The sequence below is a fragment of the Perca fluviatilis genome, chromosome 4, assembly GCF_010015445.1.
Source record: "Perca fluviatilis chromosome 4, GENO_Pfluv_1.0, whole genome shotgun sequence".
Taxonomy (NCBI): Eukaryota; Metazoa; Chordata; class Actinopteri; order Perciformes; family Percidae; genus Perca; species Perca fluviatilis.
This window is the reverse complement of record NC_053115.1, coordinates 36,829,013-36,841,460: the sequence shown is the minus strand read 5'-3', so window position 1 is coordinate 36,841,460 and position 12,448 is coordinate 36,829,013. Positions and strand designations below refer to the sequence as shown.

Here is a 12,448-nt window from a genome sequence, read left to right as displayed (position 1 = left end):
AATGCTCTGGGCTGTCAAAGCAGAGAAAGGGGGAGGTAACCTTGCCCCTTATGACAACATAAGGGGGAGATTCCATATTCACCCATCTGAGCTTATTTTTTCTCAAAGGTGGAGCAAGATACCCAGGGCTCGGTTTACACCTATCGCCATTTCTAGCCACTGGGGGACCATAGGCAGGCTAGAGGAACTCATATTAATGTTGAAAAACCTCATAAAGTGAATTTGTCATGCCATGGGATCTTTAACCAAGTGCCTAAACCATGAGACCAATATGATTTTCTCTCTTTGAAGAACAAAAAGTTAAAAGATGAATGTGTTAAGGTCAACTTAGTCTCGCATAGCCAGACCTTTCTCCACAGCGCTGCGGAGGAGGGTCTGGCTAGTCCACACAGCATTCTGGGATGGAAGAAAAATGTACTCTGGTTTATTGACATTTCTTTCAACCAATGACAATCGTCTTGGGCGGTGCTAAGCCCCGGGCGGAGCCACGGTGCCGCTTCAAAATAGCCTCGGGAAGGAACTTGTTTTGGTGGAACATGTACGTTCAAAAGTTGTTTTAGTCGTGCAACAGAAAACTCAGATTGGACCGATAGTCTAGCTAGCTGTCTGGATTTACCCTGCAGAGATCTGAGGAGCAGTTAACCATAGTCCTCATAAATCCATCAGAGTTTAGAACGCCAACACAAAGACAGAGGAAGGTAACGGACAAATACTGTATTTTCTATGAAGTATTTAAAAAATACAGTATGAATAATGTTGTTTTGTTATATTGATTATTATATTGATCTATAAGTTGCTTGACAGATCAATCTACTGTCTCAGGCACTTCCCTGAAGGCAAGATGGGCAAAAATGTTTGGCGTATAAAGCGTGGAGAAGACCTGTACGACAGAGTATGTGACAAAGGCTGTGAGCCCTACGGTCCGCCTATAGTCCTGGGCCCTGTGGCTCCTCACGCTTCACACATCACACTTCCTAAATTGTAAAAATCATTGCCAGTAATCAATCCATTAAATTCCCTCCAAATGATATGTAGCAAATCAAATTTGTAGGATAAAAACATATTTTTTTAAAAGAGATTGCAATCACAATAATAATGTTAGTTGTCAATGGAATCCAATAAGTCTACACTTACATACATTAAAATTGACATTTGTAAAATATATCAATATGTGATATATGTGGAGACATCAACATGCACATTAACAGAAGTGTTTTCTGATGTAAAAAGAAACAACTATGCGTTAACGTAGAATCACAATCCACTCTGGAAATGACATTTCCAGTAAGACAGTGTTGTATAACATAATAGGAAATCACCAGCATGGACCAGCTTTGTTTAACCTCAAATATGAGTGCGTATATAATGAGCTCAGTGCTTTACATTGTCTTTAAATGAGATGTTCACTCTCACACACGCACACACACATACACACTTTCTCTGCAGCCTTTCTCTGATGTGCTTTCTCGGCCTGGTTTGTGCGAGAAAAAACTAAAAGCAAAAACCTCTGTTCATACTTCTGACTCTGAGCTGTCGATAGCCATGTTTGCGCTGCTATATAATCCACAGAGATACGGAAGAACAATGAATCCTTTCAGTTCGTCTTCACACAGCTCAGACGTCATCATGTCGACAGCCCTGTGTGCCTCATCACACCACTGTGTTTGTGTGTGTGAAGTTAGTTTATTTCAACTTCCAGCCCTGTCAGTCCATGGGCTTTCCAACACTGAAATCAAACAGCAGCCACTACTACGGCTGAATAATAAATACTGAAGCCAGTGCTGGTATGTTTCACACTGCAGTTCCTGCAGCAGCCACTGGACATTGTTTCCAAGAAATTTAAATTGAATTAAAAAGCCGATTTTGTAATAAAAGCTAGTATTTGGATAATGGCTGGCCCCAAATAAAGGCCTCTGGCAAGAAAGACATACAAGATGACCTATCAGCTGTACTATAATGGAGTATGTTTTCACACTCTGTCTCCAACCATCCAATAGCGATATCTGCCGTTTGTTCCTACCCTCTGATCAACACACATATATAGCTAGCGATGTTCCAATACCATTTTTGTTCCCGATACCGTTCGTACTGAATTAAGCTACGAGTTCGACACCATTGTGTTTATATTTTATCATGTTTTAACAGTGTATATACAATACGTTAACAGGATTGCTATCTTTGTTGTACGGCCTGGCTCGGGTTAAACCTTTTGTGAAACATGAACAAAAACAAACAATTAATGCCGTAGAAGTTTCTTTATTATCCAGTTTGGCAGTCAGTCACAATGGAAAAAGAACAGAAATAGACAGTAGATTTAGACAGTAAATTACGTGGTATCAGACCGGTGCATTGACTCCAGTACTCGCCAATACCGATACCAGCATTTAAGGCAGTATCGGAGGCTTTTCAGATACTGGTAACGGTATTGGAACACATACAGTATATATATATATATATATATATATATATGTATATATGTAAAAAATAAAGACCTGTCTCTAGTACAGCCTGTCTCAATTAATGGTCTGGCTCTGCATTCAGATGAGAAAAAGAACAGTTAACTAGTGTAGGGGGGTACGGGAGCATACCTCCCCCGTTTTGGCCGTAATATCCCAAATTTGGTGGCATCTGGCACATTCTAATGCCACTATTCCATCATATACACTGATCCTAATTATTGCATATTTAAATGAGTTTTCCTCCTTATATTTTTGTGGATATTTTTCTTATATATTATTTTATTTTTGCCTATATCTATATGAGTCTATCTATCAAATGACACAGCCTGAGAAACGTGCATACTCGCCTACTTATGGTGCATTCAAATACTCTCAGACTTGTTGTAAGTGTGGGGGACGAAGGGCACCGACAGGTTAAATGCGGGGGGCATGTCCCGCTACGCCCTTGGAACAGCCCATTGTTTATGATTTTGTTTTAATGATGATGTATGATTTTTAGGGCTTAAAAGTAGAAACTGTTGTGCTTAATAATGCCTCCTTATCAGGGAGGGCTTCTATACAAAACTCTTGAAAAACCCAAATGGGTCACATCAACGTCCAAATTCTAGCTCAGCCAACCATCAACTGCTCATCAGACAGTAATCAGATGATTTCCCTCAGCACCAACTACACACCCACCCACATAACAAAGTGCTCCGAATTTCTAACTGTAGTTGCTGTTCACTACTTCCTTCCTTTCTGTCCTTTACTCCTGTTACAGACAAAAGCACCATGCACACAGGCACCATCACGTCCTCGATAAACACTAAGATTATTACATTCATTCATCCTTTACCCTCTGAGGACAAAAAACGCACAAGCGAGTCCAAGCAAGGTTTGACAACACTCCTACTCAAAAAGCCATATTACAAAATTTCATTTTAGACATTTATTTACTATTTTATTCATATATTACGCTACTTTTGTTTTTCATGCCCCTACTTTCCCTCCTTCCTTCTTCAACCCCTCCCTGATGATACATTGCCAGCTGAAAGCACACCACCCACCGACACCGCAGCCTTCAGCCATATGTTATTGGATTAAACTGATTAATGTACTATGATTTACCCTCATCACTTTGATACACTGCACACATGAACATGTTTTAATAATCCAGTGCTTTCCCATGTGCAAAGATATCACTGTCCAGACTGATTTCTGATTAGACAGTGAAACTGCTTTGAAAAGAGCCCCAGACAAATTTATTGTAAATAATGACGGGAAGACTTCGGACTAATGGACAGTTAAACGCAATTGCACTGGGAGGCTGCATGCTATATGTGTGTGTGTGTGTGTGTGTGTGTGTGTGTGTGTGTGTGTGTGTGTGTGTGTTTGTTATTTCAGAAATACAGAGGACCTTACATCATCAAAAATAGGACCGCGAGTGCCTTGTGAAATCTAACAAACTTGGAACCAAACTGTTTTGACACGTACAAAATCTGCACTGATTGCATCATTAGAAAAATTTGAGTTTTTTTCTGTGTAACAATGGCACATACACGCAGCTCTGGCAAAATAAAATGTATTATGAGAAATTATGTTGGCAGAGGTTTTAGTAAAGTAGTTATTAATTTGTCTGGGGACAAAAGCGTTTGATCACAAACACACAAGAATGCCAACACACACACACACACACACACACACACACACACACACACACACACACACACACACACACACACACACACACACACACACACACAAACCAAGCAACATCCTTTATCAATTCCATTACAAATGGTCTCATCAGGATCCAAAATGAGCCATCAGAGAAGGCTGTGGAGCAGACAGAAGGTTTCATTCCCTTACATTGTGGTCTGCCGATCGGCTAGCAGAATACTAATGCTGAGCTGGAGGGCATGCAAAAAAGCATGACCTTGGGCCAGCGGCTCTGTGGGGAAACAGGAATGGCTGCAGAAAAAGGGATCAGAGTGCCCCCTGGCTGTGGAAGCAGCTTCAGCCTTCAGTACTGCGATTCTGCCACAATGAGAGATGGAGGGAGAGAGGTGGGAAGTGTTTTATCCTCTCATCATTAACTCGAGAGACTATCCCTCCCTCTGAAATCTACTTCACTCTCCCTCACCCTTCCTGCTCTTGCTCCCCTTGGCGTCTTCCCCCCCGACGGCCCTTCCCACACACTATTTTTTCTACCCTCTTTCTGTCAGCCCTTTGATTCTGCTCTTATTCCTCATATTCTCCCTTGACGCCTCTATCTAGGTCACAACAGGGACTTACATGGCTTTAGGACCCCCAAATCCCTCTAACGTCCCCCTTGTCACAATCAATGTAATGAAACATTGTAGACTGGACTATTTTATGGGGAGCGGGGGGGATCGACAGACAGACAGACAGACAGACAGGCAGGCAGGCAGGCAGGCAGGCAGGGAGGCAGACAGAAAGGCAGGCAGGCAGGCAGGCAGGCAGAAAGATACAGTACAATACATTACATAATTAAGCATTGTTTTTAAAAGTTAAGCATATGTTCTGTTAACACTCCAAGACAGAATGTTTTGTGACTTACACAACAAGCATCTTATCCCGTTACAACATATCCCTACAGTATAACTAAACGACTTATATGGTCAATTTTAAAAGACTCCTTAAAACGACGCATACAACCGTTCTATTTACTGCTGAGACGTCATTGTGTCACATACTAAGGTCCGTTAGTTTTCAAAATGAAATTTCACTTTTGGTTTCACACGGGACACCCCTGAAGAAATATTTTAGTTTGGACGAAAGGGGTATTGAAAGGCATTGTCATTGGGCGGCTTTGGCTCAGGTGGTCCAACAATGGGTAGGTTGGTGGTTCGATTCCTGGCAGTGGCGGTTCCGGGGGGGTGCAGGGGTGGCCAATGCCTCCATAATATTAAGCCTCGACCCCCCCCCTCTGACCCCCCTAACTGTGGCAAATATTTTCATACATTTTTTAACGCCATCTTTATCCCCCAAGAGGGGATAGTATTCATGTGCAGTGATAGATAGAATGTAGGTTAACAATAAATGTGTATTCTTGTGTTTATTGTTATATGTGTATCGTTAGTCTTTTGTAGAACCAAAGCTGTGGAGGGTTGGGGGTATGTAACCCTTGTGCTTAATATATTTGGTACCCCCTAAAATTGCATCTGGCCGCAGCCTGGACCATCCCTTTAAAATGGTCTAGAACTGCCACTGATCTATGGCCCCTGCAGTCTACATGTCCTTGAGCAAGACACTGAACCCATCGGTGAGTGAATTTTTATCCGATGAGCAGGTGGCACCTTGTACGGAAGCCTCGGCCACCAGTGTGTTAATGTGTGTGTGAATGGTTAATAGTGCCTGTAGTGTGTAAAGTAGGTGTTAAGACTAGAAAAGTGCAGTCCACAACTGAAGCATTGAGAACTTTGTAAGTGTACAAACAGTTTGCATTGTAAACATGAATGCTACTGTCTTTATAATCTATCTTTTTAATAAACTGTCTGTACTCTCATAAAGTTCTCAGTGCTTCGGTGTGCATGTAGGGACCCTCATTATGCTACCGTTGAAGTGTGGTGCTATTTTGAGCCTTGTTAGTGGAATAAAATAGCGATTTACCCTCTGCCCCGAAAGCTAGCGTTAGCAGCTAACCACCGGTTTGTGGTAGCTTCTTTAAAGCTAGAGACGCATTCGATTAGCATGAAAACATGTCCCAGAGAACGTTCAACTCGGTACACATGTTATTAACCCCTAGGTTCATTTTGCGCCGGAATTGTCTTTTAAAAGGAGAATTCAAGAAGATATCTAAAAATGCCCTTAGACCTCCGAGGGCTAATGTTTAACATTTTCTCATTCTAGATGTATAGAATATCCTGTCTTTCTATAGCCTACTACTGCCTGTGGTCTTATTGTATATTAGTCTGGATCAGTGACATTTCAACATTTTCAATTTCAAGTTCATTTCCAGGATAATCGCTGGATGTCCCTATACTTCCGCTCTCTTTGTGTTGCCGTTCTGTTCGCTTCAGGAAACAACTATAAACTTCCAGCTAGCAAGCTACTCACTAAAATGGCAAGTTTTGAAGAAGATTTGGATGGTGCAACAAGCCAGGCCTTCTTCGTTCTTTCGGGAATGATTGTAAAGATTTACAAAGAATACTTTTACGACATTTACAATCTAACTGGGACGTTTTGGGGCCGATTGGTGGGATTGCTGTGAACAAAGTACACACGGCGATACACTGGTAAGAGCAAATGAGGTTTAACCATGTATCCAGCTAATTTAAATAGCTCACGTTACTGTATTGTCTGAACAGTTAACTTAATTATTGTATGTGGCGTTTTCTTTTGCAGGGTGCAAATGTTCCACCAAAACAAGTTCCTTCTCCAAGACTATTTTGCAGAGCCACCGTCGCTATGTCCAGAGCTTAGCGCCCTGCCCAAGACCATTAGGATTGGTTTAAAGAAATGCAAACAACCCAGAGCGTTTCTTTTTCCTCTTATTCCACAATGTATGTGTGTTAGAGCCATCTGTGAGTCATGCAATGTGAGACTAATTGTAAATAAAAAATGTAGTTGTATGATGTACTGTATATACTCAGACACTTGATTGTAATGGGTATAAATACAGTAACGATGCAGATCAGTTCTGCAAAGAAGAGTAATCTGATCCCACACTCTTCAGACATTTGTCTATCACGTGCGGTCGATGCCACTGTACATTGAAGCCCTGAGATGTTTGTGTGAAACCTTTTGATTTACTCAATCTTTGCCACCCATCTGTGTGAGAGCAGGAGTCAGCTGGAAGCGTGGATTCTCCACCGCGTTAGTGTAAACAGCAACACCCCATCTGACAGAGCGCTGCCTTCTCATGAAAGCTATCAGTTGCACGTCAGATTTTCTGTACGGTCCCAAGGTGCATTTGTGGTGATGATATCTAGTTCCCTTTGAATTCATGATGGAGATTAAAGAAGTTGTGTGGCAATTCACAGCTAAAAGAGGAAAACTTATAATTAACTCAGTTCAACTACCAAAGTCAAAACACGTGCATGTTTCTATTGAAGGTGTATCATTTTAACACCAGTATATCATTACCACATCAGTGTGAATAATGTAACCAAATGGTGCTGCCGCTGAGAATATTGTCAGCCTTTCGCTGCATGCATACCCCAATGCCTGTAAAGTCTGTATGTTAAGATAAACACAATATAACTGGCTGACGAGACCGTTCCATTCCTGACTACAAGAAATGAGTGTGAAACATATCAAGTCAAACTCCTTAAGATTTCGGCTGGGATTGGAACCAATGTTGGATCCTCTGTAGATCGTCTCATTTGGGAGAAGGTGCAGTTTTAGCCTTTAGTATCTCTGAAGGACACAACTATTTGGGCCGAGTGCGTCGTAGCAGACTGGGCAGCCTGATCTGGGACACATTTGAAAGGGAAATATGTAGTGCTGGGACGATATGCTTTTGTCCCACTTTGATTTTTTTCACAGTACATGGGTGAAGATTGGATTTGTATTGTGATTTTCATTTATTGCGATCCTAGAAGTGTTGTGATTCCATAGTATTGAGTATTGTAATTTTCGTTTCCTTCTTTAACAAAAACAAAAGTTGAATAATCCACTTCTAGAGACAATATATCATGAGACATTTCTAAAAACGAATTGTTTTCTAAAAAGAATGCATATCACATGTCAGTCAGTCAGTCTGACATTTATTTTATAGGTAAAGAACATAACATGGATTTTCTGCATTATCTGCTTTGGTTTTGCTGGAAACTGATATGATGTAGTCGCCGTCGGCGTTACTGCATGAACAGAATATATTTAGGTAAATAATCGATTTTAAAAATGTGATGGCGTAAGCTTTAGCTTGTGGAAAAATGAGAATTGATACAGTGTTTGTGTTATTTTTAGCCCATTCGTTTCAAATTCAAGTTGCTGGGAGGAGGGATTGCTCTTTGCCAGTGTCTTGTATAACACTACTTCTGGAGGCGCTAAAGTTAACAATTCTTAAATTCTTTAAAGCTATATTAATCTGTTATATAGTTTTGTTTTTTTGTCCACTCGGGGGCAAAACTCCACAATAAGCTGAAAATCACACGTTTTGCCCTTGTAAAGTTGATTTGGTGAATATGTTAAGCAAACCATTATCTGTTTACTAGTGATGGCCAAATGAAGCTTCGTGAAGCTTCATGAACCATTTTCTTTATTTTCTAAGCCCACTAAATGGCGCTCTCTGTTCAACAAAGGGTTGAAAGCATATTAAATTCCCATTCCTTGAGCCTTTTCGTTCAACCAAGATTGCATTCTAGTACGCTCAGAAAATAAATAAAACGGTTCACAAAGCTTTATGAAGCTGTTTGGCCATCACTACTGTTCACATCCAGCAGACACAGAGCAACATTAGCATTTACTCAGGGTTGTATTTCTGGCCACCTGATGAATGTAAGTTTAATATTAAATCTCACTTTAGCTCTATTTTGGTCTCCACCAACTCCTAAAAGAGAAATATCTGTCTCTTTAGCTGCTAAATGCTTTACTATGTTCACCAGCTAGTCTCTAACTTATTATTTTTTCTGTTTGGTCCACTGGAGGGCACTGGTACTGTAGGTTTATCAGAGCGTTTTTTTGTTAAAAACAGCTGCCTGCTGCTGGAAAACAGGTTGATGAGAGTTGTGAGACTGAATCAACATTGTAAAGTCCATCAAACCAAAACAATAAGGTAAAAGATGCCAAGATGCTGGAGAGCTGAGGGGAAAACTGGTGATGATTTTCTGGAGGTATGTCACTATGAGCAACCCTTTGCATTACGCACAGTAGTTTGATCCATTGTTCATATAAAAAATATTGATTAGTGCAGCTTTAGTGAGTGAAACATTATTTCCTTCACAGGAAGGAATGTGTAGGATTATTAAAAATTGTTCCTTAATTTGTTGAAAAGTAAACAGACTACAACATTAGCATTAGAGGCTACGTAGAGCTTGTTGATATTAGACCATAGGCAGTTTGATAATGATCTGTCAATTGTTTAAATTACTATGTATTATCCCACTGAGAAATCAAAAGTTTGGACGGTTGATATAATGTGATGGTGTGGACGACGTACTGGGTATAGTGATGGTTAAATGTCTTCGCTGACAGAAATGATTTTACCTCTTGAACCCATTAAACAGAGTGTGATATCTTCCAATGGCCTGCTGTATCTCTGTACTTTGTAATTGTGATTCTGACTATCTGCAGAGATAAAACATATAAAGCGTATGAAATGGCCGGCTGATAAATTTGTCAGACTTGATTAAAAAACGAGACTTTAGTCATATAATGAAATTAGAATGAAGCAGTATAGGAATAACGTGTGGGAGTCTAATATACCATTAAAACAAGCCTCTTCTGGAATTGATCTCTCTGCTTTTAAGATTAGTGCATGTACAGTACATGATAACTTTATCATTCTGCTGATCCAAAGCAGCGTGAGTTCTTTCTATTAACTTGACAGAGGGGTCTGAAAAAATGAGAGTGTGAGCTGATGTGGCTGTGACCCATGCTAAGCCAGTCACGAGGATAGCGCTGTTAATTGGGATGAGGGGGGAGTCTTGTGGCGGTAAAGGGATGATGAACACGCATAAGGACTGCTTTTGAGCACGGACAATCATTCTCGAGTTTGAATGTTAAGGAAAAACTCAGGAGCAACACAATTGATATTCACATACGTAATGAAGGTTTTGGAGACCTTGATGAATTACGCAGAAGCATTTAATGGAATCTCAATTTAGGAGAAATTGAAGCAGGCGGTACAGTTTAACCACGATGTGTTATCATGTCTCGCCATCCCAACTCTCTGAAGTTCTGGTCTTCCTGAAAGTGTATTTCAACTCATGCTGGAGGCTTTACCTTTAGCTTAGTCTATATCCACGACTTTAACTACCGGGATTGCTCTGTCGCTGCGGGAAATTCCGCCAGATGTCCTTCTTTTAGGCCGGATGTCCGTTACCTTCCGCTTTCTTTGCGTCGGCATTCTAAACTCCGGTGGATTTATGTTGACTGCGGTTAACTGCTCCTCAGATCTCTGCAGGGTAAATCCAGACAGCTAGCTAGACTATCTGTCCAATCTGAGTTTTCTGTTGCACGACTAAAACAACTTTTGAACGTACACGTTCCACCAAAACAAGTTTCTTCCCAAGGCTATTTTTTTGTGATTGGTTTAAATAAATGCCAATAAACCAGAGCACGTTTTCTCCCAATGCCAGAATGCTGTGTGGACTAGCCAGACCCTCCTCTGCAGCGCCATGGAGGAAGGTCTGGCAATGCAAGACTAAGTTTTGTTGAACCTTTAATGTCAACAAAGATATTGCAGGAGTCATAAACACATTTGCTTAACTAAATCTAGTCGAGTCTATATCTCTCTCTGGGAAGTATGCAAAAGTGTGTACGTTTCCACCGACCTCCAAAAGGAGACAGTCCTAAAACAAAACGTTCCCTTATCATACAGCTACTTAGATTCCCTGAATCTGTAGAGTCCCAGAGTTGAAGTACTCCTCTGCCTGAGACAGGTTATGAGGTTATGTTGGACACTGACCTGAATGAGACCTGGGGTACCACTGTCGCAACTTACATAGCATGAGTTTGTAAGCTGGAAATACCACCACATTTATATGAAAAGAGAATCTTAGCTCAAAGGATCACTTCCTTGCTTTCTGGGCTTTCAACAGAGACAGGGGTTAGTGGTTAGCATCTTCCCACATATACAACCACCACTGAAGAGCCACATTGGTGCATGTGATTTAACCTGAGGCCAGCTCCATCTGCTGAAGAAGAAAGCTAAGAAGCAGGCATTTTTTTAGCTCCTATTATCGTGCGTATTTGACAGGGAGATAATGATGAGGGTGAAACCATGGGGAAACGAGAACACACTGCTAGGATGAAATATTTAGGATGAACCACGGATAGACAGGCGCATTGTCTTTTGTTGGGATAGCTACAGTAATAATGTGAAGTGACCTGACTGTATTAAAAGCTGTGGAGAACTAATGTGTGTATGGGGACGAGATGGTCTCCCCGGTTGACCCTGGTTCTCCTAATGAGCTTCATTAGGAGAACACCAGACAGCATGCCAGGCTGGAATAATCCAGTCTGGTTCGGTCCCAAGTTTGCTCCTTAGATGTGTTTTCTGTTGTTCTGTACTCTGCAGTTGTTATTTTTTACTTTTAATTCACAACGGTTTAAGTTGTGTTGTGCACATATTTTGATGATCAATGGAAGCAGGGAAATAGGACCCCATGTTGGAAGAAATTTTAAAGTTGATGGATACATGAATCCCAAGCCATTATTTTCTCCGTCCTCTTGGTGTTCCTCCAGGCGACCAATAAGTCCAACTATGCCTAAAAATGGGACATAAGGATAAAATACCCTTATTCATTTCCACAGAAAATGCATGGAGGTAATTGTTGACCCACGTATAGAAAGTTGGGGTAATATTAATAAAAACTTTTTCCTTAAAAAATAAAAATGTTCAAATAAAAACCCACGTCCATTTGTAGTAAGGGTTAAAAATCTAGTTCCAGTTGTGCTCTCCCTTAAAGTTACTTATGCCATGCACATTTCATATGACTCTTCATTAAATATTGATATTGGTTTTGAGGTTTGTAATTAAGGGGTTTTTGTTCCCCAGATCCCAAAACATCCTTAAGAATAACTTAACCACATCATAATCTATGCAACCGCACCTCTTGATATGGAACCCCCTGCCCTGTTATTGAATCAACACGACTTACTGTGTGATACAACTTGGAGGACCTTATTGATTTTGTTTGTGTGCATGTTGTGTGTGTGTTGTCCAGGAGGCCATCATCTCACCCGTCTCCCCTGATGTGCTGTACCTGTTTCGAGTCCAGGCCATCTGCATGAATGACATGCGCAGTGACTTCAGCCAGAGCATGCTCTTCAGAGGTAACAAAGCAACACACACACACACACACGCACACACCACACAC

General features: G+C 40.9%; 1 protein-coding gene across 2 annotated transcripts in view; it reads left to right on the top strand.

The window, feature by feature from the left end:
* Window positions 1–12,448, top strand: part of ptprga (protein tyrosine phosphatase receptor type Ga) — a 538,553-nt gene that overhangs the window by 446,500 nt on the left and 79,605 nt on the right. For both annotated transcript variants that reach the window (XM_039797848.1, XM_039797847.1), the window contains exon 10: window positions 12,296–12,404. In XM_039797848.1, the coding sequence (XP_039653782.1) occupies window positions 12,296–12,404 (109 nt within the window). The remainder of the gene's footprint in view (window positions 1–12,295; window positions 12,405–12,448) is intronic.